The sequence below is a fragment of the Pezoporus occidentalis genome, unplaced genomic scaffold, assembly GCF_034315485.1.
Source record: "Pezoporus occidentalis ecotype Australia unplaced genomic scaffold, CSIRO_AGI_Poc_V1 ctg97, whole genome shotgun sequence".
NCBI classification, from domain to species: Eukaryota; Metazoa; Chordata; class Aves; order Psittaciformes; family Psittacidae; genus Pezoporus; species Pezoporus occidentalis.
This window is the reverse complement of record NW_026916336.1, coordinates 1,809,179-1,833,558: the sequence shown is the minus strand read 5'-3', so window position 1 is coordinate 1,833,558 and position 24,380 is coordinate 1,809,179. Positions and strand designations below refer to the sequence as shown.

At 41.0% G+C, this 24,380-nt stretch overlaps 1 protein-coding gene across 4 annotated transcripts in view; it reads left to right on the top strand.

The window, feature by feature from the left end:
* Nucleotides 1-24,380, top strand: part of VPS8 (VPS8 subunit of CORVET complex) — a 76,000-nt gene that overhangs the window by 32,523 nt on the left and 19,097 nt on the right. For all 4 annotated transcript variants that reach the window (XM_062606457.1, XM_062606458.1, XM_062606459.1 and 1 more), the window contains 15 exons: nucleotides 1,422-1,541; nucleotides 2,091-2,162; nucleotides 4,762-4,881; nucleotides 5,573-5,629; nucleotides 6,025-6,107; nucleotides 7,428-7,512; nucleotides 8,524-8,622; nucleotides 12,538-12,627; nucleotides 13,090-13,136; nucleotides 16,913-17,054; nucleotides 17,750-17,839; nucleotides 18,252-18,294; nucleotides 19,058-19,161; nucleotides 20,559-20,637; nucleotides 22,108-22,190. In XM_062606457.1, the coding sequence (XP_062462441.1) occupies nucleotides 1,422-1,541; nucleotides 2,091-2,162; nucleotides 4,762-4,881; nucleotides 5,573-5,629; nucleotides 6,025-6,107; nucleotides 7,428-7,512; nucleotides 8,524-8,622; nucleotides 12,538-12,627; nucleotides 13,090-13,136; nucleotides 16,913-17,054; nucleotides 17,750-17,839; nucleotides 18,252-18,294; nucleotides 19,058-19,161; nucleotides 20,559-20,637; nucleotides 22,108-22,190 (1,314 nt within the window). The remainder of the gene's footprint in view (nucleotides 1-1,421; nucleotides 1,542-2,090; nucleotides 2,163-4,761; nucleotides 4,882-5,572; nucleotides 5,630-6,024; nucleotides 6,108-7,427; nucleotides 7,513-8,523; nucleotides 8,623-12,537; nucleotides 12,628-13,089; nucleotides 13,137-16,912; nucleotides 17,055-17,749; nucleotides 17,840-18,251; nucleotides 18,295-19,057; nucleotides 19,162-20,558; nucleotides 20,638-22,107; nucleotides 22,191-24,380) is intronic.

The following is a 24,380-nucleotide window of genomic DNA, read 5'->3' as shown; positions in this document are numbered from 1 at the left end:
CAGGATTTCAGTGAGAAGAAGCACCTTCTGTTTTGCATTTTCTTTTTGCAGAAAAATAAAACAAATGTGTTTTAGTTGTGTGGTGGTTTTGGGTGTTTCGAGGGGTTTTGGGAGAATTTTTGTTTGTTTGTTTTGTTTTTGAGTGTGGCTGTGTGTTTTGATTTTGTTTGTTGGTTGTCTGGGGTTTTGTTTTTTTCCCTAATCCAGAGTTTGTAGCTGTATGTATGTGGTAGCTCTGGGTTATTGTAGACCCTTTTCTCACAGTGTGCAAACCAGTCTGCTCCCCCTTGCTGGATCAAGCACTAAGCTGTTGCCCTCTCTCATGGTCCTTACCAAGTTGCCCACTGCACAGAGTAGAGCTGGCACAGCAACGGACCGTGGCTCATAGCCTGAAGGGAAGTGATAGCCCACCCAGCAGCAGTAGCTCTGGGGAAGAACCATCAATCTCTCCTTTCTATGATCTCTGATACTGTTCCTGAGAACTTGGCTTCAGTGATACCTTTCTGTCTGGGTGCTTGAATCCACTCTAGCTACAGTCTGGGTTGTTTTATTTTCTTGTTCATAGCTGGCAAGGTGGATAGAAGGCTCAAGGAGGCCAGCAGGGAAGACTGTGGGTCTGAAAGTCAAGCTGATAACTCCTTCTGGCTTCACTGCCACTGTGGTCAAAGGAGCATGGCATTTGCTGAGGATGACTGGGAAGAGCATGTTGCCTGACAGTTCTCCATGGGATCCCAGTGTGTATTTTAATACATATTCATGAGTGTTAGTCAGTCTGCTCTCTTTCTGCTGGTAGCCAGGTCTCTTGTGAGTGTGTCTCTCTTGTGAGACAACTGGAGCTGTTGCTGCCCTCTTCATTCCCAGGAAGGGTCTGGATGCCTCTGTCAGCGGTTCAGTAAAGGAGTTTGCCTTCATTTTGAAAGACATGTTCATATTTCAGGAACTATGAAGTCAGTGGAGGAGACAAAATTGAGCAGCACTGAAGTCAGTCTTTGCAGCACCAAAAGCTTTGAGCATAAGAGTGAGGAGGCAGATTGACTGGCTCTTCCCAGGGGAACAGATGACAAGGAGAGGAGCTGTGCCCTGGATAAGGAGGAGTTGCACAGCTTCCCAGGAAAGATGCTAAAAAGGGGAGGGAGTTACCTAATTTCATATGCTTCAGTCTGCAAGTATAAGCCTTAATTTTTGCTTGATCTTAGATTTTGATTGATCTTCAATTGGTTAGTGAGTCTAAGGAGGGGAGCTTTTTTTCCTGCTAACAAGCAGAAGAAAACGTCATTCAAGTAAGAACACTGATGGGCTCCTAAAGTGATTTAAAGCTTAAGTGCAAAGCTGGTAATGATGCTGCTTTTCCCTGTGCTTGTGCTATCAGTTTTCTGAAACTCAGAGGAAACCTGCTGTGTCTGTTTGAATTTTCATTGCAGGTCTTTGAATTTCTCATCCGGCTGCATTCAACTGAGGGATCTGTGGATGAAGAGGTCTACCCTTATGTTCGTACCTTGCTGCATTTCGACACTCGGGAATTCCTTAATGTTCTTGCACTGGTAAGAGATCACTGATCTCCTCGAAGAGAAAAATGCAACCCCGGTTCTTCCTTCATCTATGTCATAGTTGCATGATCTCTAAAATTCCTTTTAAAAAGTTCATTCTTTAGCTAAACCAGAAGTTATTGGCTTGATGCAAGAACAGGTTTGGTGTGTGTTCTATAAGACATCAGAGGAAATCATTGTAGTTCTTTATGTCCTTAAGCAAAAACTGATGAACATGATGTTGTACAGTCAAGACTGGTAACAGAAGCCATCTTTAAAGCACAGGTGAAACAAGAATAATGCATTTGGAAAGAGTATTTTAGTACCTACATCTTTCTCCTGCATAAAGATTCATGTTTCTTCCTTTCCAAATTTCCTCTGTTTATTGGACCTTTTACTTTTACCTAACTTGTCTTGGAACCTCCTGCTTCCATGATATGCACAGAAGGGATTTAAAAGCATTGCCAGTTTTGTGATACGGCTGTTTCTTTGTGTCTGTTTGTATTTCTGGGGTTGGCAGTAGAGAGCATTCTTCTCAAGGTGTCAGTGTTTTGCTTCATGCAGACTTTTGAAGACTTTAAGAATGACAAGCAAGCTGTGGAATATCAACAGAGAATTGTGGACATACTTCTGAAAGTGAGTGTGCCTAAAAATTAACCTCTGTGTTTACGTTTAAGTGATTATGTACAACACTGTGCAGCAAAGCCTGTGACTTGGATGAGGTGTCCCAATCCTGCTATGGATGACACCTCTAAGAAGGTGATGTGCTGGAGTGTGGATTAACCTCAGCCAGGGCTGTCAGTTGGATATTTGAAAGTGATGTTTCATGCACATTAAATATGGTGACAGAGAGGTCTCCCTTCCTGTCTGTTATTTCACCTGGGTTGTACTTCATTGTCAGATTTCTCTTCTGCACTGTTAAGTTTATTTTGATAAGCTTCTTATTGATTCCACTCCCTGATTCCTTCTGAACAGGAAAAAAGGGTCCTAGGAATCCTGAGCTTGGCAGGGTGCCAGTGCTCTTCTGATAAAATCCTGCTCCCTCTATCTGTAAATGTTGTGTTTGAGATGTAACACACACAGAATGACAGGCCTATCTTTAGTAAATGGGAGAGAAGAGGAATGTCAGAGTTATCAGGCTGGTGCTCTAGAAATCACTTGTCATCTGCAAACCATGTTCCTTAACAATGAATGTTCTCATTAAAAACCTATCTCTGCCAAATGCCATTTGCTTTCCCCTTCTAAGCTGTCAGCATTAATAATGAGTAACTCCACTTGGAAGCTGTTTATGTATAAACATATCATAAGTAGCATTTACCAGTCACTTTTGTCACTGATAGATGAGAGCAAGGGCACCAGTGAGTGAGTTCAGTGATAGCACTACTGCAGCAGGCTGTGCTGGAGGGGCTGAGATAATGCCACTGTGGGGGAACTTTTGTGACTCTGCCTGAGTAGGATGTTAGCCCTCTGCTGGGTTAGGCCATGACTTTTTGTGTCTTTAGCTGTCATCAGCAGGAGGTGGCATACTGCAGCTGTGTTCTGGAGCTACTGTGGAATGTGTTCCTGTTGCACTACATAGGCTGGATGGAGCTGTTTACAGCCCTGTTCTGTGCTGCTGGTCATGTAGCAAATGTCCACCAACCCTGCTCTTGGAGGCAGAAAGGAAGGCAACTGTGAGAAGTGCTGCAGGATTAAATGCATCTACAGACAATTTGGTGTTATGAGAACTGTTGGTCCCTTAGTCTGGAATCTGCTGTCCTTCTGGATAAGAAAATAAAAAAATCTTTGAACTTTTTATTTAATTTTATAATTGAGAAAAAAAAAAACCTTCTTAGGAAATAGCTGCACTTCTAAAATTGTTTGGTCAACACAGATGTTCTGCTAATGCAGATCTAAACTTTGCCAAATATATTATCTTTTAGAACATCCACATGGTTGGCCTGCAGCCTCTGTAAGGTTGCTCTATTTCAGAAGTGCAGTATTTTCACGTTCACAGGGACTAATGAGGACCCAGTTTGTGAAAAACAAAGCCAAAATGAAGAAACATGTCTATTGTTTTAGTGAGCCATATATTTAATGCTATTAGCATTATTAGGCTTCTGTAGGAAATGGCCTTTTTAAACAGAAAATGAAGATGAAAAAGAATTATAGCACTACCTGATGTTTCAAGCAGAGCTCTACTTAATACCTCCATGTGTCTTGCCTGTCTGCCTCTACTTGTGAAAGATAACCATGATGATAGCTCATGATGATCTTGAGCTCTAGGTCACTTTAAGAAATCAATTGTATCCCTCAAGCTTAAACTGAATGAGGTTATAAACTGAAATGCTCTGTGTCTAGGCCTTGCTATGAGCAATTCTTAGATTTTAGCTGACAGAATTGTTCAGATGATTGATTTCCTCCCAGCTAAACTCAGTACTTTTAGAGGGTGACTCTCCAAACAGGGGCATTTCATATCCCCTTAGTGATGAGGATTTTTTTAGAAGTATGAGACACCAAGTCAGGACACATCACACTCATTTGCTACATGCCTGATGGGTAACAAGCACTTGTCGGGTTTCAAATCCCTTTTGTAGTGAATCTTAGATGTTCTTTTTTCTGTAATTTCAAGTCAAGTTAGCACAGTTAGAAGTTTTCCAAAATATTTATAAACTAACAGCTAATTTAATGTGAGAAAAGAAAGTTTTCTCCAAACCTACAGTTTTTACTCATTTTAGTTTTTAGAGTTTCTTAGTCATTAGATCAGATCTTTTGCGTACCACAGTTGAAGAGGTGGATGTCAGGGGCTAGAAGTCAGATTATTTTCTTCCCTTCTGTAATTCTTAATCTTTTTTTCTCATGTTACATTTCTCTGCTCAGAAGCTCTGTTACATGTCCAGTGATCAGCGCAGACTACAGAGATGGAGATAAGCATGAGCTTGGAGGCCCTTCACACCCAAAAATCAGGGACATACAAGAATACTTCCCTTAAGTACACAACAGAAGGTTGAGCCTCTTCAGCTTTAGAACAGAGGTGATTTAGCAAGGGCACATCCACTGTTTGTCTTAAGGTCAGACAGGTAAATGCTGTGGAAGGTGGCTTACCTTTTGATCTTCAGGATGGACTAACACCAGGAGATTGTGTAGATGTCTAGGGCAGGAGGAGACACACGGGCTGTACAGGGTTTTCTTGTTGCAGCTGCAGAATCTATCACTTGTGGTTTTATTTTTCCCTTTTCTCTGTAATGCTTCTCAGGTCATGGTGGAGAATTCTGACTTCACTCCATCTCAAGTTGGCTGTCTCTTTACTTTCCTTGCCCGTCAGCTTGCCAAACCCAACAACACACTGTTTGTGAACAGGACACTTTTTGACCAGGCAAGTATTCCTTTGTGAAGGTTGGAAAAATCCCAGAGACGGCACAGCACTACAGAAAGTGTGGCTAGTGCTGTAGACTGAAGCAATTCTGGAAGTACTGGTGCATTATAAAACATGTAGCATCTTGCTGGGACTTTGCTGTGGTTTTGAAGAAGCACAGTAGAAGAGACCACAGAAACACAGTAAGATCCATATTTCTTTTGTCGTAATTTAAGCTCTGTGGAGTCTAAATAGATTTGGATTAAACACTTTAATTAAAGATATATGAAACTTATTAATTATATGATTTCCTCTTTTCCTGGAGAGAGATGGCTCAGTCCAGGAGATGAGTCAAGAGGGTCAGCATAGTGGTTTCAGTTGTTTGGCACGTAGCCTAAGGCAGGGCCACAGGGTCCCCTAGTTCTTTATATTCTCTGGGTTCCCCAAAGTTGGGTTTTATATTCTGGTGCAGAGTCATGGGTTTCCTTCCCTGGAGTCTTTCAGCAGTTCTTGATTGCTCCGGTATTCCTAAGTGTCCTTAGTTACATGACCAAGTAGAGAGTACCTCACAGAAGAATAGTTCATTCAAATTGCACCATTGTGTTCTGATTTGCTCTTTCCACTACTGATGCTCACAATCTGCTTGTTGAGTTTACGCTAACAGCTATGCTAAGTGGGCCTAGGTCATGCTAACTTCTACACTCTTGTGCAGGTCCTTGAATTTCTGTGCAGTCCAGATGATGACTCCCGCCATTCAGAGAGGCAGCAGGTAATAGCCTTCAAGGAAACATTTCTTTAAGCACCAAGTATGACCAAACTGTAGAGCAGAGTTTGGCTTCCCTGGGAATGGATGTTGGCTGAATTTCATATGCCAAAGCAGACACCTAGCATAGGAAAGATGACCAGCATGGATGAACTGGACAGTGCTGTATACACAGCAGAAGTGAAGGAGGATCCTACCCCAGCATTGCCTGCTGGACAAGTAAGAACAGAGGCAAAAAAAATCCTGGAAAAGCTTATGACCTTCATAGCTAATGGACAGACAATTAAAAAAGGTCTGTGAAATAAGCTCTGTGTTAATACAAAGTTTAATGGAGCAGGAGCAGTGTACTTTTAATGGCAGCTGCTAGAGCAATACAAATAACTGGTCTTCAATACCTGCAGGTCCTTTTAGAATTGCTCCAGGCAGGAGGGATTGTACAGTTTGAAGAGAGCCGTCTTATCCAAATGGCAGAAAAAGCTGAATTGTAAGTTGCTATGTGCAGTATAGAATGTTGCCTTTAAATCTTGTGTATGAGATTTAAATCTCCTGCAAAGCTTTTTTCCTCCACATTTCTTGTTCCTACTTTGCAGCTGTGTTTGGGATGATTTTCTGTGTGCATTCACATATGCTTCATCTAATATGTTTATATTTAGTCCCAGTCTTTCTGTCTTATCTCTACTGGGTGTTCTTACAGAAGGCATTGTTAAGATAAGAGGGGGTAGAGCTGTGGAAACCCTTCAGCATGAAGCTCTGTGGGGCTTGATGAGTTTTGGCACTTTATATGCAAGACCCCAGGCTTTGTTCAAAGGTAAAGTTGTATATTTGAATGCTCTACCACTGACAGATGGAGATGACTCATTGGGGTGAGACCCACAGGTGGATTTAAAAGCATGAAGGGGTCTGGAGCCACCCCCATGGTACTTATTTTAGAATTGAGTAGGAGAGACAAACACAATGTCTGGAAAGGCTTAAAATTTCCACCATCTCCTTTAGATGCTTTACGCTCCTAGAAAGAGTCTCTTATGCCAGAGCAGAGTCAGCCAATGAGAGCATCTTCAGCCAAATCTTGAATCTGGGTATTATGTGAATTAATCCACCATACTACAAAGGATGAGAGGGCTAGAAGGTCCAGTGGTGGGGATTACCATGCCTGTTTTCCTGTGTGTCCTAGGAGTTACTCGGTCAAATTCATCAGACTCAAGAAATGCATTTTTTTTTTTTTCCTTCTTGTTTCAGGACTGAAAGACCTATAATGTAATGTTATTTAGCAGACATTTTACTTGTTCTGCCTCATTTGCATCCTTTTTTATCTGAAGTCTCAAAATACTTAAGATGCTTATTAAAATTTGGTAGTAGAGAGCTGTGTCACGCATTATTGAGTCATTTTCAGTGTATTTCTTCAAAGTAGTCTTGTGGATTGGCCTAGCTTAGTTGAGTGTTTTATGGAAACAAAAGATGATCTGAGAACAGCAGAACCTGTGAAACGTGATTTCTTCAAGGATTTTTCTCCTCTGTCCCTTACCTTAGTAACTCCGGTTTTCTTTACTCTGTATGATAATTTCTCCAAAAGAGGGAGATTGATAGGCTGATTAGTCTGTGGTTGATACCAAATGGTACATATAAACTGGAGCCACCCAACGTATCTACTGAAAACCTTGATGTAAGATACTTTCAGATGCCTTTTGTGAAACATGCTGTATTATCTGAGTGCTGCCAAACTGTGCTGGATCTGAGCTACCTGCCTCTATTCTGATGACTCAGCTGAGTGTGTTTTTCCTAATGCAGAAAGTATTTTTCATTTTAGCTATCAGATTTGCGAGTTCATGTATGAACGAGAGCTTCGCTATGACAAAATAATTGACTGTTACCTGCGTGATCCAGTGAGAAAAGTGAGTAAATCTGGTTCTTCTGACCTTTCTTCACAGCAGCGCAGCCTGCCCTGCTGTCTGGAGTGTAAATGGGCCCTGCTCTTTTGTTGTAATTCTCTGTCTTAGTAAGTGTCCTCCTTTACAGCTGAGTATTCTTAGTTACAGTTAAGGCTTTTTCTGTTCATGCATGTGTTGGAGAGGTGATGATTTTCTTTTTAAAGCTTTGGAGTTTTCTTTTTAAATTTAAATAATGCTAATACATAAAACTTGAGTTCAGGATGGGATTGATTGCAGATGTTGCTAACTACAATACTACTTTGCTTCTGCCACCAGAATTCGCTTTTCTCCCCCTGTACAGACTTTCTCTGCCCTTAATTTGCAATTTGGAATCCTCTTTGCATTTACCTTCTGCATGTGCACAAGTTGCATATCTGCCACAGTTTTTGAGGTATTCTCTTTCCTAGCACCAGCAGAAGTTGGCAAATGGGGTCTTACCAACTCCTTGGAAAGCCACTATGCTGAAAGTTATGTGGGTGACTGAGTCAGAATAGATATGTTGTGATAGTGAAATCATCAAAAAATCTGGCACAAGAGAGCATCTGAGCTGTCGACAGTGCAGCAGAACCCGGGAGACAGGCTAGTGTTGAAAAGCAATTCAGGAATATGCTGGGAAAACTGACTTACCCTCTGATGGAGCACACTTTTCTCTGCCTATGCTCCTAGCTAAAGAGTGATGTCCTGTCTTTTTCTCTTGTGAGCAAGAGGGGGACATTTTTAATAGTGGAAAAACAATTCTCTTTGACCTCAGTGCTTAACATGTTTAGCATCAGTTCTGTTCCTCTTGCCTTTTTTTTTATCCTAGCAGTTCCTCAAAAACTATTTAGGGACGTATAATTTTGCTTGGAGATAATTTATGCTGACTTGCTAAGAGAGGACTAGTCCTGAGGTCACCTAAGACTTCCATAGCAATATCTAATGCTGTTAGTGGTGCTACAGAACATACTATGCCATCTATGGTTTTATGCCTTACAGGAAGAAGTTTTCAACTACATTCACAACATCCTGTCCATGCCTGGCTACAGCGCTGAAGAAAAGCAGTCGGTGTGGCAGAAAGCTTTGGAACATATAGAGGTACAGTGTATCCTAAACCTATGGTAATTCAGCTACTGCTAACTCCTGTTGGATCTGCCTAGTGCCGTTCTGACAGTGGGAGTGTAACAATGTTGAATCACAACTGTTTAGAGAGCTCTGAGTTTAAGGTTCAGTAGTCTCATAGATTAATATAAAAACATCTCTTAGATTTAGTATGGCTTCCTTGGTTTCCTGCTCTTTTGATAATAGGACTTTATCAGGGGAATATGGTTAGTGAGTGCTGTATAGCAGGGAAGGGATGCATTAGCAAGTCTTTAATCTCCTGAGCATGGAGCAGCAGCAAGGACAGGACACTGACATTGTTGACCTCATGGTCTGTGGTGTCCAGTTCCTTATGTTACAATGATAATAACATTCAACCTTGGTACCCTGGCACTTCTAACTTGTTTGAAGACGTGACTTCTACTGTAAGGCACACACTGTTGCTAGACTTCTTTAGCTAGTTATTTTCCCCATGTCTTCAAGATCTCTTTCCTTCAGGGAATGGAGATGTGTCTGAAACAATTGTCCAGTAAGTAGACATGGAAAATTCATAATATCTCTAGTTCCTGTAAAGTAGTGTCAGTCCCCTGAAGGTTTATGTGGAGATAAGCCAGGAACCTCTGTCTATAAAACAAGCAGTCATGCACTTTCTCAGCTACTTAGCAGAAAAGGGCCATGGAAGCCTGTATCCTGTGAGGTGAACAAAGAAAGTACTGGGCACATTTGGAAGATACAGAATACTTTTGATCTCTGCCAGCGTCCCCACTAATGCGTGTCTAATGAGGAGAATGGGCCAAGAGGGAAAACGACTAAAAAACAATAAACAAAGAAATCTTGTGAATCCAGCTGTATGGTGTGCAGTTCAGTGAGCTCACACCCACTCTCCAGATGCACTTTCAGAGCCTGTGCTAATTGTTGGCATGATGGTTGCGCTGTGACTGAGCTGGCCTGGCTTGTTACTACCTAATCAGAGCAACTGTGGTTCCATGCTGGGCTTTCCAAGTTGAGCATACTGCTGTCTGCTGTGCTGCTTCCTGTGTCTGCTTTGTTGTCCTACTGCATCTTTTGTCTCTGCTTGTACTGGTATATACAACCCAAATTGTTTGGCATTATGAGTGAGTCACCCTCCCTCTGTAAGCTTTATTTTGTGTCTGTCAAATTGCAGGTAGGTCTCCTTGCTCTTCAGTCTGAGGCCTTTACTATTGCTGTTCCATGTTTGGGTGTCTCAGCACAAATAAAAAATGTCCTGGGTTGCCCTTCCTGATGTTTCTCATTGTGTTGTACCAGTTTTGTTAAGCTTCTGATAGTTGTTTGTTTTCTCTGTCTGGAGCTACTTCTGATTATTATACAGTGTCAAAAGTGCCCAGTGCCCAACTTGTCAGAGCTGGTACTTTTCTGAAGTCACTGTCTTTAAAAACAGGGTTTCCTGCACTGTTCCATCAGCCATTTTGATAACATCCAGGTGCTTTTACCTATGCTTTTTGCGGTTTCCTCCAAAAAGCTGCTGGGCAGATAATCTGTTCTGCTGGTCACCTTTCTTGGTTGTTGTCACTAAGATCAACTCCCTCTTTCCTTTTGGCATCTTCTGTTTCCCAGGATTGGTGAATAGTATATACAATTTCATGTGGTTTAGCAGCTTATTGGCTGCTATGGGCTTTTGTTATTTTCCGTTTTATTAATCATGCTCTCAGACATTCAGAAGACTTAAAATAATAAATAAGATTTTACTAGGGCAGTGGTGTGATTTCAGGTCTTGGAACAACTGACCTTTCATCTGCTGAGGTATGAAAGCAGCAAACTGAACTCTTTAGTTGAAACTACAGAGGCTTCCTTGATGACTGTATGACAGAAAGTGGGGTTTGTGATCAGTGCCACTTCTTTTCTCTGTCATCCTGCATAGTTGTTGTCCCTTGATGTTTATCTTGAAAATAAAGCCTAAGGCTTCTCTTCAATCATAGTGCTGTTTGTGGTGGTCACTTCCTGTCCTCAGACCTACATGCCTTGTGTCAGTCCTGTTTCCTTTAAGGGCTGTCTGCCTCTACCACCATGTTTGCAAGTTGTCCAAGCCTGGGAGAGGATGAAAACCCAAGCTCCGGGGCAGGTTGTGAAGGTCAGAGTGATTCAAGAGATGCAGTCACTTACAGGGAGGCTGGGTCATCTCCCTCCAGCCAGTCAGTCCTATCTTCAGCAGTCCAGCCTCCCAGAGAGGGTTTATTCAGAGTGAGAAGCAAATTAGGGCAGTCACACTACATCCTTTCTGCATTCCTCTGAACTGATGTGGGTAAGATCTTCTGGGTCCTTTGCCCTGGCTTGTGAGATGAAAGAGTTGTGCTTCTGAATGCTGGGGAAGCAACTAAGAGCTGTGGTGGCTCAGGCAGTAAATCTGTGGGGTCAGACGCCACAGGGCTGTTTAATATACAATACAGTAGACAAATTTTAGTTTGGAAACCTCACAAAAAAAAAAAACATTTTCTATGATAGGTCTTCCTTAAAGAGCTTGTGGAGTAGTCACACTCTTCCTTGTTGCTTGCTTTCTTCCCTTCACCCTGGTCTCCTCCTAACATTGGCTGAATTTGGTGGCTGCTACAGCTGCCTGGAGACCACGTTAGTGCTAAGTAACTTTTTCAGATTGTTTTTTTTTAATTCCAGATGTATGCTTCTTTCTTTACCACTGTGACAGTTGGTTTTGTTTAGTAAAGCAATGTTTTCCCCTCTGTAGGTGTAAGCAGGGGCTTTTGGAAATGGTTACTAGGTAGCCAATGTGGTTTGAAGCAGTTGCTTCTCATATATTTGGAAATACGGATGCATTTGGAAGCATTATGAGCAAAAATTGCATGTTCTGGGTTTTGTAAACATGTATGTTATGAAGCCTTTTAGATCAAGCGTGACAGGAGGCAAACCCACAGGCATCTAAAAAGATTTTTTTTTTTCCTTTTGTGACAATAAATTGTTTAGTGGGGTTTTTGTTTTTTTTGTTACATCTGGACAGGTATCAGTTGAAGTTAACAGTTACAGGAAACCTGCTTATAAACTTCTGATTCTGTTCAGTTCAAACCAGTTAAGCACTGTTTCCATTTGACTGAAAAATGCCCTAGGGTCTGTAGACGCGGGAGTCGTGGACAGCACAGAGACAATCAATGTGATCAAGCAATTGATCTTTTATACACAAATCCGCACATTGATTATACGCTGATTGGTTAACATGCCTTGCCAACAAGCTTCTGATTGGGCTTTACGCAAAGTTGCTTAATACAAGTTACAACAGTTACCTATGTTTAGCACTAACCTCAACATCCATACACTGCAGTTTTACGTCCTGTCTTTTGTCCTTAACATCTGTTCTTAACATCGCTAACATTGCAGTTTCATCACTAACGTTGCAATTTCATTTCCTCCACAGTTATCTCTGGCTAACCTCCCCTCTGGCCTAGTATTTTTCCACTTACAGAGAAGCTCTACTTATGCTAACTGAAGCTCTACTTATGCTAACTGAGAAGCCCGACTCATGCTAACTGAGTTCATACAACGGGGTCAACTGAGGGCTTTGTTTCCTCTCTACTGCTGGCTCTTAGTTGACACTAGGAATGTCTTATTGGCAGGGGTGAAAGGCAGTTGTCAGATTTCCTTTCCTGAGGACTCAGATGTGGTCTCATTGGTGTGAAGAGTTTTGCATTCTTAGCAGGCCTGTCATGTAGTAAAATCATGACTTTCAAAAATGCCTTAAAAACTACCCTTCCTTCTATGTGTTGTTTTGTTTTTCAAAGTAACTTTTTGTGTGATGGTATTCATAATTTTATAGCTTTCATGTAGGCAAAGATGCAGTTACAGTATGAATGGACTCAGCGATACTGCATAATTACACTGCCTATGAAATTAAAAGTTATTATTTTTGTTGTGATTCTCTCTCTGAAGGAATTACTGTTGCTGAGCCCATGTAAAGCAGCTGATTTGGTAGCCATTCACTTCAGTGAGCAGATTGAGAGCATCATTGCAAAACTTCAGGTAAAGTGTCCGACTTTATTGATTGATACTGGTGCTTCTCCACAGTGGGGATGCCATTCTTGAAGGGAATGATTGCTAAGAGTAATAGTAAGTTGTTGCTATGTCATAAACAGAAGAAAAATAGCTGGATAACTACTCAGCTGCAGGAATTGCTAAATTTAAATTATTTGGCCTGTTTGTAGAGTTCTGGCCATAAAAAATGTATGACCTCTGGGTTTCTGGTTGCATCACTCGATGCGGTTTTTAGTTTGGAGTTCAGTAATGACTTGTACTCAAAGATCCAAGAGAGCTGTTGTCAGCAAACTTATCCTCTGAGTATTTACACAAGACATATGCCTAAACCAACTTGTTCAGCAGGCACCAGCTGTGAACAGTATCTTCTTCAATGGGTATAATTCAGGAATCACTGGTTTATAGCACATTACTGAAAATAGTAATACTCTGTCTCCTCCTGTTTTACAGGACCAGTTCTTACTCTTTCAGTTTCTGAGGAGTCTCCTTGATCCAAGGTATGTAAGAAAATTGGACCACTTCCAAACTACAGCTTGAAAACATGGGTTAAAATAAATTCTTTTGAAATGGTATATCAGTAGACAGCCTACAGCCAAGATAAGGGCTTAGAAAAGGTGACTTGTTCTTCTAACTGCCCCAAGTCAAGTAGGGTAGCCCAGAAATAAGTGTTCTGGGGAGTAACCTTTAGCAGAGCCCTTGCTGGCTTCCTAACTGGGGAGTGGTGTGGGTTCCAGTACATGCAATGTGACACGTCCCCCATGCTGGTGGGAGTTTGGGCATTACTGTAACAGCTTCTTTGGGAAGGCTGTGAAATGGTTACCCTGTGACTGAAACTGCCATTTCTTTTCTCAGAAATGGCAGTTTCTGTTCTCAACCCACCTATTTGATTACTTGACCAAGGGACCCAAGTTTAGCATAAATAGAAAAGCATTTTGGTCTATTGGCATTTTTCATTTTTATCTTATTTCAGACTTGCTGCCATATTTCACTGCAAACTTCTCTTTAACTACGTGCTTGCTCCATCTGCTCCTGTTCTTTTCAATATTTCAGCACTGAGTGTTCTCTTTCTGTTGAATCAGTTTCAGATGCTACAAGACCTTGATTTTATTTGTGTATTTTGTAAGACATTTATATCTGCACAGCACCAATTGCTTTCAAGCAATTGTTAATGCAGCTGAAGGAGAGGTCTTGTTTTGTCAGTTAGCTACAAATTAATTGTGCTTTATGAGGAAGATTAAGGGCAGGAAAAGGTAATACTGTCTAAATTCAAATGTCAATGTTTCAGTTCTTGTTGAATTGAAATAAAAAGGGTGCTTTGGAATCCAGAACCTGGAATTAACCACTTTTGGGATTTTGCTAGGATGTAAATTTTAAAAAAGGACACATTATTTTGTTATTTTTTGAGTTTCATACCATGTTTGTATGGAAGGTGTTAACTTCCATACCTGTTTTCTTACAAGTCAAAATAAAATTAGAATTTTGCCAAGTAAATATCTTGGTTGGGTTTTAGAGAAGAGAAATGGGATGACTTAGTAACGGAATAATTTTTAAAATTTGAATAGTTAAGCAGAAATGATCCCTTAACTGCATGTAAAGTAGGGCTTTGTTTATGCTATGATAGCACTTGCAGCAAGTGAGACCCAGTGAAGGTAGTAATTAACCTGGATTTTAATTTTATGCATGGAGTGGCTTCCATAATCTCTGAGCAATAAATGTATCTAATTTAACTCTACCACATTTAGAGCTAAATATAGTCATTTCTCCTGTAGTTATTTTGTAATCAAAAGCAACACATGCACGTTCAAGCCAGTGATAGGAAGCAGTTTTCTGTATCTGATCTTTTGAAAGATCTCCACTTTTGCCCCAAAGACTGATGTTCAGTAAGTTGCATGAGGCCACGTGGCTTGGCTTGTTGGGCCATATGTGTCTTAGGAAAGTTCCTTTTTCCCTCTGAGTTCCAAAATCAACTAATTCTCTGCACTGCAGTAAGATATGGTAAGACCAGGCTGGATGGGACTTTGAGCAACCTGGTCTAGTGAAAGGTGCCTCTTCCCATGGCAGAGGGGTTAGAACTTTAAAGTCCCTTCTGACCCAAACCATTTTGTGATTCTGTGTTCAGCACCGCAAGTGATGGAGGTAAACCACATACTGACTGGGTTGTAGATGTCAGAATACTCAATAAGCAACAGATAAGTTGGACAGTTGGACAGAAAAATGAACAAAATACTACTAAATATTTTGGATTCACATGTGGCAGTGACTCACCATAGATAGGAAGGTCTGGAAGCCCAAGGTTTAATTTATTAAACTGTGTTGCTAATAAGTGTTTTGTAGAGATGCTACATTGCTGGAGTGTTGCAGGGTTTCTTATAACACTTCAGGTCCTGTGGTCTGTTTTCAGTGCTTTGAGATTGTCAGCTTCTAAGACCTATTGAAATGAGCAGAACTGTATCCTGGGAGAGATATGGACGGAGGGAGAAATCTTGCTATGCATGACCTAATCTGCACATAAACGTATAGTTTTCAGTATATCTATACATAAGACAGTGATGAGATTCTCCTGAAAACATCTGTCTCTCAAGTCAATTGAAGTGCTTATATGTTTTTTTTGAACAAAATTCTTAGAGCAATAAATGAGCTTTTAATGTCTCAACCACAAATGAATGATTGCTTGATCATATGTGGACAAGACTCATCATACTAGTGTAACTATCCTGGTTGGTGGAATTGCATTAGGGATTAATTTGGCCCATTTAATTTAGCTAGAGATTTATTTTAAAGGAGGGGGAAGGGAGGAAACAGGGTTAACAGGAATTGCCTGGGGAAATTAAAACCAAATGTCCATATGTTTGTAACTTACAAGCAACCACAGAAAATGGAGAATGTGGTATTGCTTAGCTCATTATTCACAGCTTTTGCTACATTTCCATTTTAAACTCTTACCGTTTTTTAACTCTAAAAAAACAACGCAGTGAAGCATGTCTGTTTGCAGTATATGTTTGTGTATTTTACCACCCATATTAGCTTCCTTAGCAACACAGTGTTCTGGGTCTATAAGTGTACTAACAGATAGCTAAACTTTTAGGTTCTGTTACGATGGCTCTTCTCACTGACTAGCTCTCCATGACACTTGCAAGGGTCACTTGTGCTAGGTTTTGTGAGAAGCCAGTGGTTATCTCTTCCTTTTAGGAAAGATGTCGTGGTTTAAACCCAGTCAGGTAACTCGTTCACTCACTTCCCCCCCTTTCTTGCCCTCCCCCTGCTCCCGGAGGGACGGAGAGGAGAATCGAAAAGAATGCAACTCCCACGGGTTGAGATAAGAACAGTTTAGTAACTTATAACACAGATCACTACTGCTACCACCAATGATAATAATGATAAAGGAAATAACAAGGGAAGAGAATCTCGCCCCCCCAGGCCCAACCAAGCTCCGACCGATACCTCCTCCAACCCTGCAGTCTCCCGGCCCTCCCGGCTCACTCCCAGTTACATCCTGGGCATGACGTGCTGTGGTATGGAATACCTCTTTGGTCAGTTTGGGTCAGCTGTCCTGTCTCTGCTTCCTCCTGGCTTCCCCTCCTCCCTGGCAGAGCATGAGGCCCACAAAGTCTGGCCAAACCAAAACATCGCTTGTTATCAGCTCTGTTCCCGAGCTGAAAGTCAAAACACTGCACTACACCAGCTACCAAGAAGAAGAAAAAATGACTGCTACTGCTGAACCCAGGACAAAAGAGCATGTAGATTCTGGCAGGGGAGATGGTTGGCATGGTTATGTTGAAGATGACCATAGTCACGTTGCAGGACCTGCAAGTCTCAAGACTGTTGCTTAGTTTTTAACATTATGAATGTCCAGGTTTCTTTCCATTCTCTCTCCTCTGCATTTCTTGAGTGAAATGATTAAGGGAAAGATCAGTTTGCTCATCAAGTCATGAATACTAGGTGCTGGAAGAATTTAGGTGAGTTCTTTGCACCCCTTTCCAATAGAATTGCTGAAGATGTGTCTGTGCTGATATCTTTCTTATAAGGGGTCTTTGATTGTCTAATTTATACTGAAGCATCAATAGAATATGCTGTAAACAACTGAAATACCTGCTAACAGACCTCCAGCACCAGTAACTAGTGGAAAAGCGTAATTTTTCTCTTAAAACCACAGATTTTTTGCATCTGTGTTAGGGAGAAAAAGACAACACATGATTGAATAAGAAATTACTCTTTCCAGCCAAATTTCTGAGCTGGAATTTGACTTCAGTCTCCTGTGGCTTTTCTATTACAGAGAAGGTATTAACCAAGAACTGATACACTTATCACCCAGCATCACTGAGCAGTTCATTGAGCTGTTGTGTCAGTACAGCCCAGGCCAGGTTTTGGAGACACTTAAAGTTCTGGAATACTGCAGATTGGAAGAAACCATCCAGGTAGGAAAGACAAGTATAAGGACAAGGGCTAGGGGAAGCATTCATATCAGCTGTTTTACAGTTGAATCATAGAACTGTAAAAGTACTTTAGCCTACTTTGTGGCTTAGCTCCTGGATACTCTTCCACTCCATTTCTAATGCTGTTTGTCCCTTCGAGCTGCTAAACTGCTCTCCTGCAGCATGGTTAGCTATAATTAATGTACTGTTTCTGAGTTTAGTCTTAGGGCTAATAAGCAAAAGGCCATTAGTGCTCTGAAGCTACTAAGTAACTGCAGAATATAGGCTGGCTGTGTTAATGTTGGTTGATATATTGAAGGTATGAAATCATGGGCCTGGGTTTTTTGGAAAGTAAAACTACCAAAATCTGACTAGCGCTGGGAGAGCAACCATTTCCTTCCTTTATGAAAATCTTGATGATAATCTGTCCTTGATTTTGATTTACAGATTTTTATTTAAAGATTTTAATGCTGATGGTAGCAATAGTGCAGGTTGAGAAATAAACCCAGCAGAGCTGGTAATGATGGGAAGTAGGCATGCTGCTCTGGCTGGGTAAGGTGCCTGTGAACACATGGGAAGACATTCCTTTCTGGCCATCTGGTTGTCACTGTCTTGTGGAGTAAACAAACACTGGCAAGCTTCCCAAGACAAACATTTACCTTTTTTGTTTGTTTGTTTTTTTTTCCCTTTTAACTCAGATAACCCAGAAACATCAGCTCCATGAAGCTTCTTCATATTTACTGGAGAAGAAAGGAGATATCCATGGTGCCTTTTTGGTTATGCTTGAGGTACAGTACACTGATATCCTGAACGTGGCACTCTTGACATACCAGCATGGCATGACATGCCAGCAGCATGATGGCTTGATGTTGTCATTGCTTCTTAATTTATTCCCACTGGAATCCGTGGAAGCATTTGCCTTTTGTCAAATAACAATAGGAGTTGTCTGCAGACTCAGCAGAACAATATCGTTTTCTGGCACATCTTTAAACATCTAGGACATAACATATGCTGAAATTTGGTAATCAAAAAAATCATCTTTCAGCTCCTGTTTTCCTTTCCATATTTGGAAGACATTTATGCTATGTTTAGTCATACTGGGGAAGAAAATGAGGGTGAGCCTTTGTAACCACATCTTGTAAAAATGCTTCTGTCAAGATTCTGCAAGTTTACTGTTCCAAGTTCTCTCTTTTGTTTCAGCGATTGCAGAGCAAGTTGCTGATGCTTACACAAGATGATGAAAGTAAGAGTTATCAAGTTAAATTCCATTTGCTCTTAGAAAGAGATAAATACAAAAATGTAAAGTGCATATGTCTGACACCTGGCATAATGAGATCCTGGCTCAGGTGTCTACTTACTGCAGCGACATTTGCTTAAATTTATATTCACATGGCTCTGGTAGTTATTCTGATGCCACTTCCTTACACTTGCTCTGATCTTGCTGGAGATCTAGAACAAGCTGTGATGGATGGGGGTTTTTTTGTGTGTGTGTGGTCAGCTGCCCTCTTAGCTTTTTTGGTTGTGACTGGTACTCTTACTGGCTTACCAGACATATTTCCTATGTTAGAATCCATTCAAACTCATTACTGAGCTATAGCAGGCATTATATATGAACAGCGATGAGAGACATCTGGAAGTTGCTTTTTTTGAGGCAAACTTCTCAGAGAAATAAGAATGTTCTGCTGACAGAAAGTAAGCATATGCACAGGTGTGCTGTTCACTAGCCCATGGACTCATGGACAATTAATTAAATGCAGTTTCCATATTTGTTGTTGGTATCCTAAACCACAGCTAAGATCTTCCTTGTTTGATTACATGAAATGCAAATTTATTGTGCTACTCAGGAAAGTGCTAAAAATCAGGACCTGTCTTTATAATTTAGTTGCTCACTGTAGTGAACAGACTTTAGATAAACAGCATGATTTTATTTTGCAGAGTGATTGGGAATTAACATATTTAACAGCGTTTATAATTGCAATTTCTTTCCCCCCCCCCCCAAAACTTAGGCTCAGCTGAACTCACCTTGCTAGAAAATATTGAAGATACCTTAATGAAAACAATTGCCCTTTGCCAGAGAAATTCACACAATTTAGACCAGCAACAGCGAGAGGTAAGGTAATAAAAAAAATGCATCACTAAAATCAATAAAGTCCTCTGCATCTCCTGAACCTTTTTCTTCACGTACTTATTTCTTTCCCTGTCTATTAAATACTGGTATATCTCAAGCAGTCATTGTTTTCCTCCGCCTTGTGGTGTTCTTGCAGTGCTGCAGATTTTAGACCCACAAGAGAGAAATCCTCATTTGTAAGGGTGAAGCACAAAATAAAGTGCATGTCAGCAGTGAACACTGATGACACACAGATGAGACAACATCCTTTCCCCTTTTTAGCTCTAGTTGAAATTCTGGCTTGAATGTCAATCAGACACTAAGGAAGGCATAATAAGCTTTGAGCCAACTTTATGGTGGCACAAAGCTGATCCTGCTGTCACCGTGACTGCAGAATACTGCTGTTTCGAATATGTTCAAAAATACTGAACGTAATGTCAGCCTGCTCTTTCAGGGGTGGAGACAATAGAGCTTGCTTGAGCTCCTACAGAGAGAGCTGGGTCTGCCTGTTTCCTTGTACTGTGGTTGCGTTTCCATTTTACCAGCGTTAGTGACAGAAGGCAGTGACTCCTAAGATTATGCATAACTTATGTAGCTGAACTCAAAACTGAGAATATTATTACTGGGTCTGAAGAGGTGGCATGTCTGGAAATCAAGGATTCTGTCCAGTGTATGAGGTGACCCACTCAGTTTCTTCTTTTAAATTATTTTATTGTGAAACAGATAGCTGCTGTGTTTTACTGAAGAGGTGTCTGTGTGCACACCCAGCATCCTTATAGCCCACCTGCCTAGTTGGATAGATTTGAGTTAGAATTTGCTCTCACTCTGGATCCTGTTCCACCTGCTGGAATGTTGATGCCCAAATAAGATTTGACTCTGGTCACCATATGAAGGACTGGCTTCCCCACTACAAGTTTATGTGAGTTTTCACAACTCCTGTATACTGCCTGCAGAATTTAGATACCCCTTTCCAGCTGGGATCCCTTTACTGTGCTTCCTCTTCTGTAAGCAGTGTCTACAGCAGAGCGTTTGCATCTCACATGGAGAAGTAGTTGGGGACTGAATGAAGTAAAAGAAGATTGTTGTCACAGTTCGAGTAAGAAACAGATGAGAATGGAGAAGAGGGAGAAACGGGAGTCAAAGGTCTTCTGTGCGTAGGCCTCCATCAAACACTATCTTGGTCTAAGATGAGCAGTCTAGACTGAAAGCAGATCCCAAAGTGCTTTGCTCTGAGGTTATGTTAACATGCTTCAGTTCTGTTCCATTTCAAGCATGGGAAATGTAGTTGTGTTCTTCAGAATGTGTAACTGAGTCTTTGGAAATGGATTGCACATTGCTCACAGTTCATTTTTAGTACTCTGTGTTCTTAATGTTTTTTTCCTTGCACTCAATTATTTCAGGCCCTCTGGTTTCCCCTGCTAGAGGCTATGATGTCCCCACAGAAATTGTCTGGTTCTTCACAGTGTCGTTACTCCGAATGTAAGTATTTTGGCTTTTGTGACCCCAGATATTAATGAAAATGTGTGTGCCGTCTGTTATCCTCTCCTGACTGAATAGAAGAAAAGCAGATTTGTTACTCAGTTCCTTAACTTTCTGGTTTCGCAGCAGATCCCAACTGCAGTGACTATAGGGCTGAGCTCAGGCTGGGTGCTTGGTAGGCTGCAGCTGTCTGTCAGGTACTTCTTGTTTGGTTGGTTTTGGGCTTTTCTGTTGAGTGAAAAATGGACCCTACCATAAAATTCTCTAAGTAAGTTGGTTCCACTGAAGATGGTCTCTTTGAAAAAGCCAAGGTGCACAGCACATACAAAGGCTTTCTAGGTTTTAAGTAGGTTGCAGTCTACACTTTATGAGCTTCTGACTTAATAAACTGTCATCTTCCATGCCCAGCCTTTTTGTATGACTATCCCCGTACCTGTCTATTGTATATAAAACCAGTGAAACTGGAATACACTAGCTAAATTCTCTGCTCCAGTTCTAGTGCCCTAAATCTATTGTGGGTGTCAGCAGCATACCTTGAAAAGCCTCCTTTTATGGAAAGCTTAAGACTAGTTAAAAATGAGCTTAGATAGTGTGGTCTTGACACAGAATAATGTCTTTTGGTCCATTCCAGCATTATGCTTCCTACTGATTATAGCTGTGTGTGGTTAAGGGTCACAGCCTATTACAAGGAAGTGTGGTGGTTATCATGTTGTCTGTCCTCTTTGCATCATTATTACCTTGCAGTGATGGTTAGCTACATCTGGACCCCTGGGGGTAGTCTTGCAGAGATCATTAATCCCCCCAAAAAGCACTCCTTTTCCCTCAACTCATCTTTTCCTCTAAATTCAGAATGTCCCCTAGATTATCTATTTTGGGGAGCTAATGCCTGCAGAAAAGTAATCATCTGAAGTGACTGAGAAATGATGAGGGGATAATACGCTTGGATCCTGCATAACTATTTTGTTTTTATTCCTAGTGTATATACTTCTCAAGCTGCTCTAACTGGCTAATTATCCCCACAAAGAAGCTGAATTGCTGGGTCCATGCATATCTGAGTACTGGCTCTTTGGGGAATTTGGGGATTCGAAGAACAAGATTCATGCAAAGATCAATTCTAGGAAGTTTTAGAGTCTGTGGGGCTATAACATGGCCAAGGAATCCAAACTGGGTTTTGGTAGCAGTAGGAAAAGTGGATGACAGTGCTGCAAAGTCAGTCTCAAAATATTTACTGTAGGTGGGGTGTGGGACGGGAATGGAGAGGCATTGTGATATCGAAACCTTTTAATTATACTTTCTGATGCAGAAAGCCGTGTGTGCTTAGTGCAAAACATGCAGAAATAAAAAGATGGAAGTTGTTTTCAAATGAGAAAACATGAGCTGAAATGAAACTCTTATAATCTGTAAGATAGATCTCTCTTTACTCCTTGAATCCTAATGAACTGCTGGTGGCTTTTATGTGTGGTGTTTCAGCTTTGAAGAGTTTGACAATGCAAGTGCTGAACAACATGGCTGCATTTATTGCTCTTCCTTCAATTCTGCAGAGAATTCTACAGGTGAGTTTGTGAAGAGAAGAAGCTTTTACTGTGCCACTCAGTTCTTGGGAAGAGCAATATCCAGGTCACTAAAGATCAGATTAGCTACTTGTGTAGTTCAGAGTATTTCAGTGAAAGTTGGTGAGATATAAGTTGGAAAAGCTGATAGAAAGACCTGGGAGATTGATGCTCTAAGGAGACTTGGGGGAACACACAAACCTGTGAGAAGTTAATTGAGGTAACCTGCAAACCAAATAAAATATTATCTCAAAAGTTGCAATTACTTTGAACTGAAACTCGGCAGTTTTAGGGACAAAGGCACTATGAATTTCTCAGAACTTGGAACTAAATTTGTTGCAAGTTATTTAGCTAAGGCTATGGGATGGAGAGTTTTGAGGCAAAGTTTATAGGCTTTAGAGAAAGAAATCACAACCAGGCCATTTTGATTGACAGTGCAATGTATTATTTGTCAGCAGCAAACATTTTATAGAAGAGCTGATTTCAAAATGGGATCTCGGGTTGAGTGATCACAAGCAGATTTGATTTGTTAATTTGCAAAATAGACAAAAGATGAGGTGGGATTTAATAGCAAACCTTGAGAAATGCAGGAAACCAATTAAAAAAGTTGTCTGCATTGCAGAGTAGAATGATTGAAAGGTTGAGAAAGTGTTGAATGACTTCAGAGTTTCTATTACAGATAAGAAAAAATGTAGAAGAAGTCGTAAGGCTTCACAAGGTGAACACACAGCTCTAACAACCTATTAGTTTGATCTTAATATTATGCACAACTTTGGATTTTGGAAAAAAATCACAGTTAGAGACAGTGAAACATGTTCTAAAGGAATGGATAGAAAGCATGATCAAATGAAATGTGGTTTTATCAAAGGTAGAAAGTGTCGAGCAAACTTAATGGCTCTTCAATAACTTATTTCATCTAGTTTGAACTGGGGTGTTAGATGCAGTTTCCTATTGGGCTTTGTTTGATGTCTAATGTAGGCAGGATATTATACAGAAGCTGTGAATGAATAAGTGGGGAGGTTGACAGCAAGGCTTTCCTGGGTTATGTTGAGAATTACCAGAATGGGGTGAGGGGCAAAACAGAGACCACTGTGAAGATAACACATCTGGGAGGTATTACTGGCTGTTATAAAGTGTAATTTTGCCTCTTATTCTCACTTAGGCTTCCATAAATCATAGGTCAGATAACTGCACATTTTGTTTTCCCTTGTTTGGAACCTAGGTTTGAAACACATGGTTGTAATCTGTTCTCCTGTTGGGCTAACAGAAAAATGATATTCTACGAACTTGTCATCCTCTTCATATTAGGACATGGGGTTTTCCACTGAGATCTTGTCTGTGCTGGGCTCTTATCAGTCTGCTGCTTTCAGTGCTTGACACTGTCCTCAGCTTTGCAGCTGGGCAGTGTCCTTTGTTAACAAAACACACCATTCATTTAACCCTTTATTCTTGTGCTTAAATCACACATTTCATGGAATCATAAAATCAATTAGATTGGAAAAGACCTTTAAGATCATCAAGTCCAACCATTACCCAGGACTGCCAAGAGCACCACTGAACCATGTCACTAAGGGCTTCACCTACATGGTTTTTGAATGCTTCCAGGGAAGGTGACTCCACCCCTGCCCTGAGCAACCTGTTCCAATACCTGATTACCCTCTCTGAAGAAATTTTTCCTAATATCCAATCTAAACCTCCCCTGGCACAGGTGTGATTTCTGTTTACATCAACCTTTGTATCTGTATTTCTGGGAATTCACTGCTCTAGGTCACGTTAGGTTGTGTGTAGCTGTGTTGTATTAAACTATCGCTTCAGGGCTTGGACTGGATGCCCGTAGGAGTTTTTCTTTGGGTTTTATTTTTATGCACAGCTTGGCCCTTGGAAGAATGTTGCTTGGAATTCAGCTGGGAAGATGATGTCGGAAGTGGTGATGACTGCGTCTTACTCTGAGGCCATGTCTTTGAGTGCCTAGCTCGAATGTTCAGGGGTTCTGAACCTTTGCCATGCTTGGGATCAGGAGAGAAACTCCCCCCATGTTAGGCAGCTGGGAGCACTGGATTTTTGCCTCTGTGTGTAGTGTGCCCTGAAGTCCGCTTCCTTGGATTATCTGGGAATGGCATTTAATTGCCCTGCCGGGAAGAATCACAACATGGCATGCATACATGGTGTTTCCCCAAAACACTCTGTGTCCAC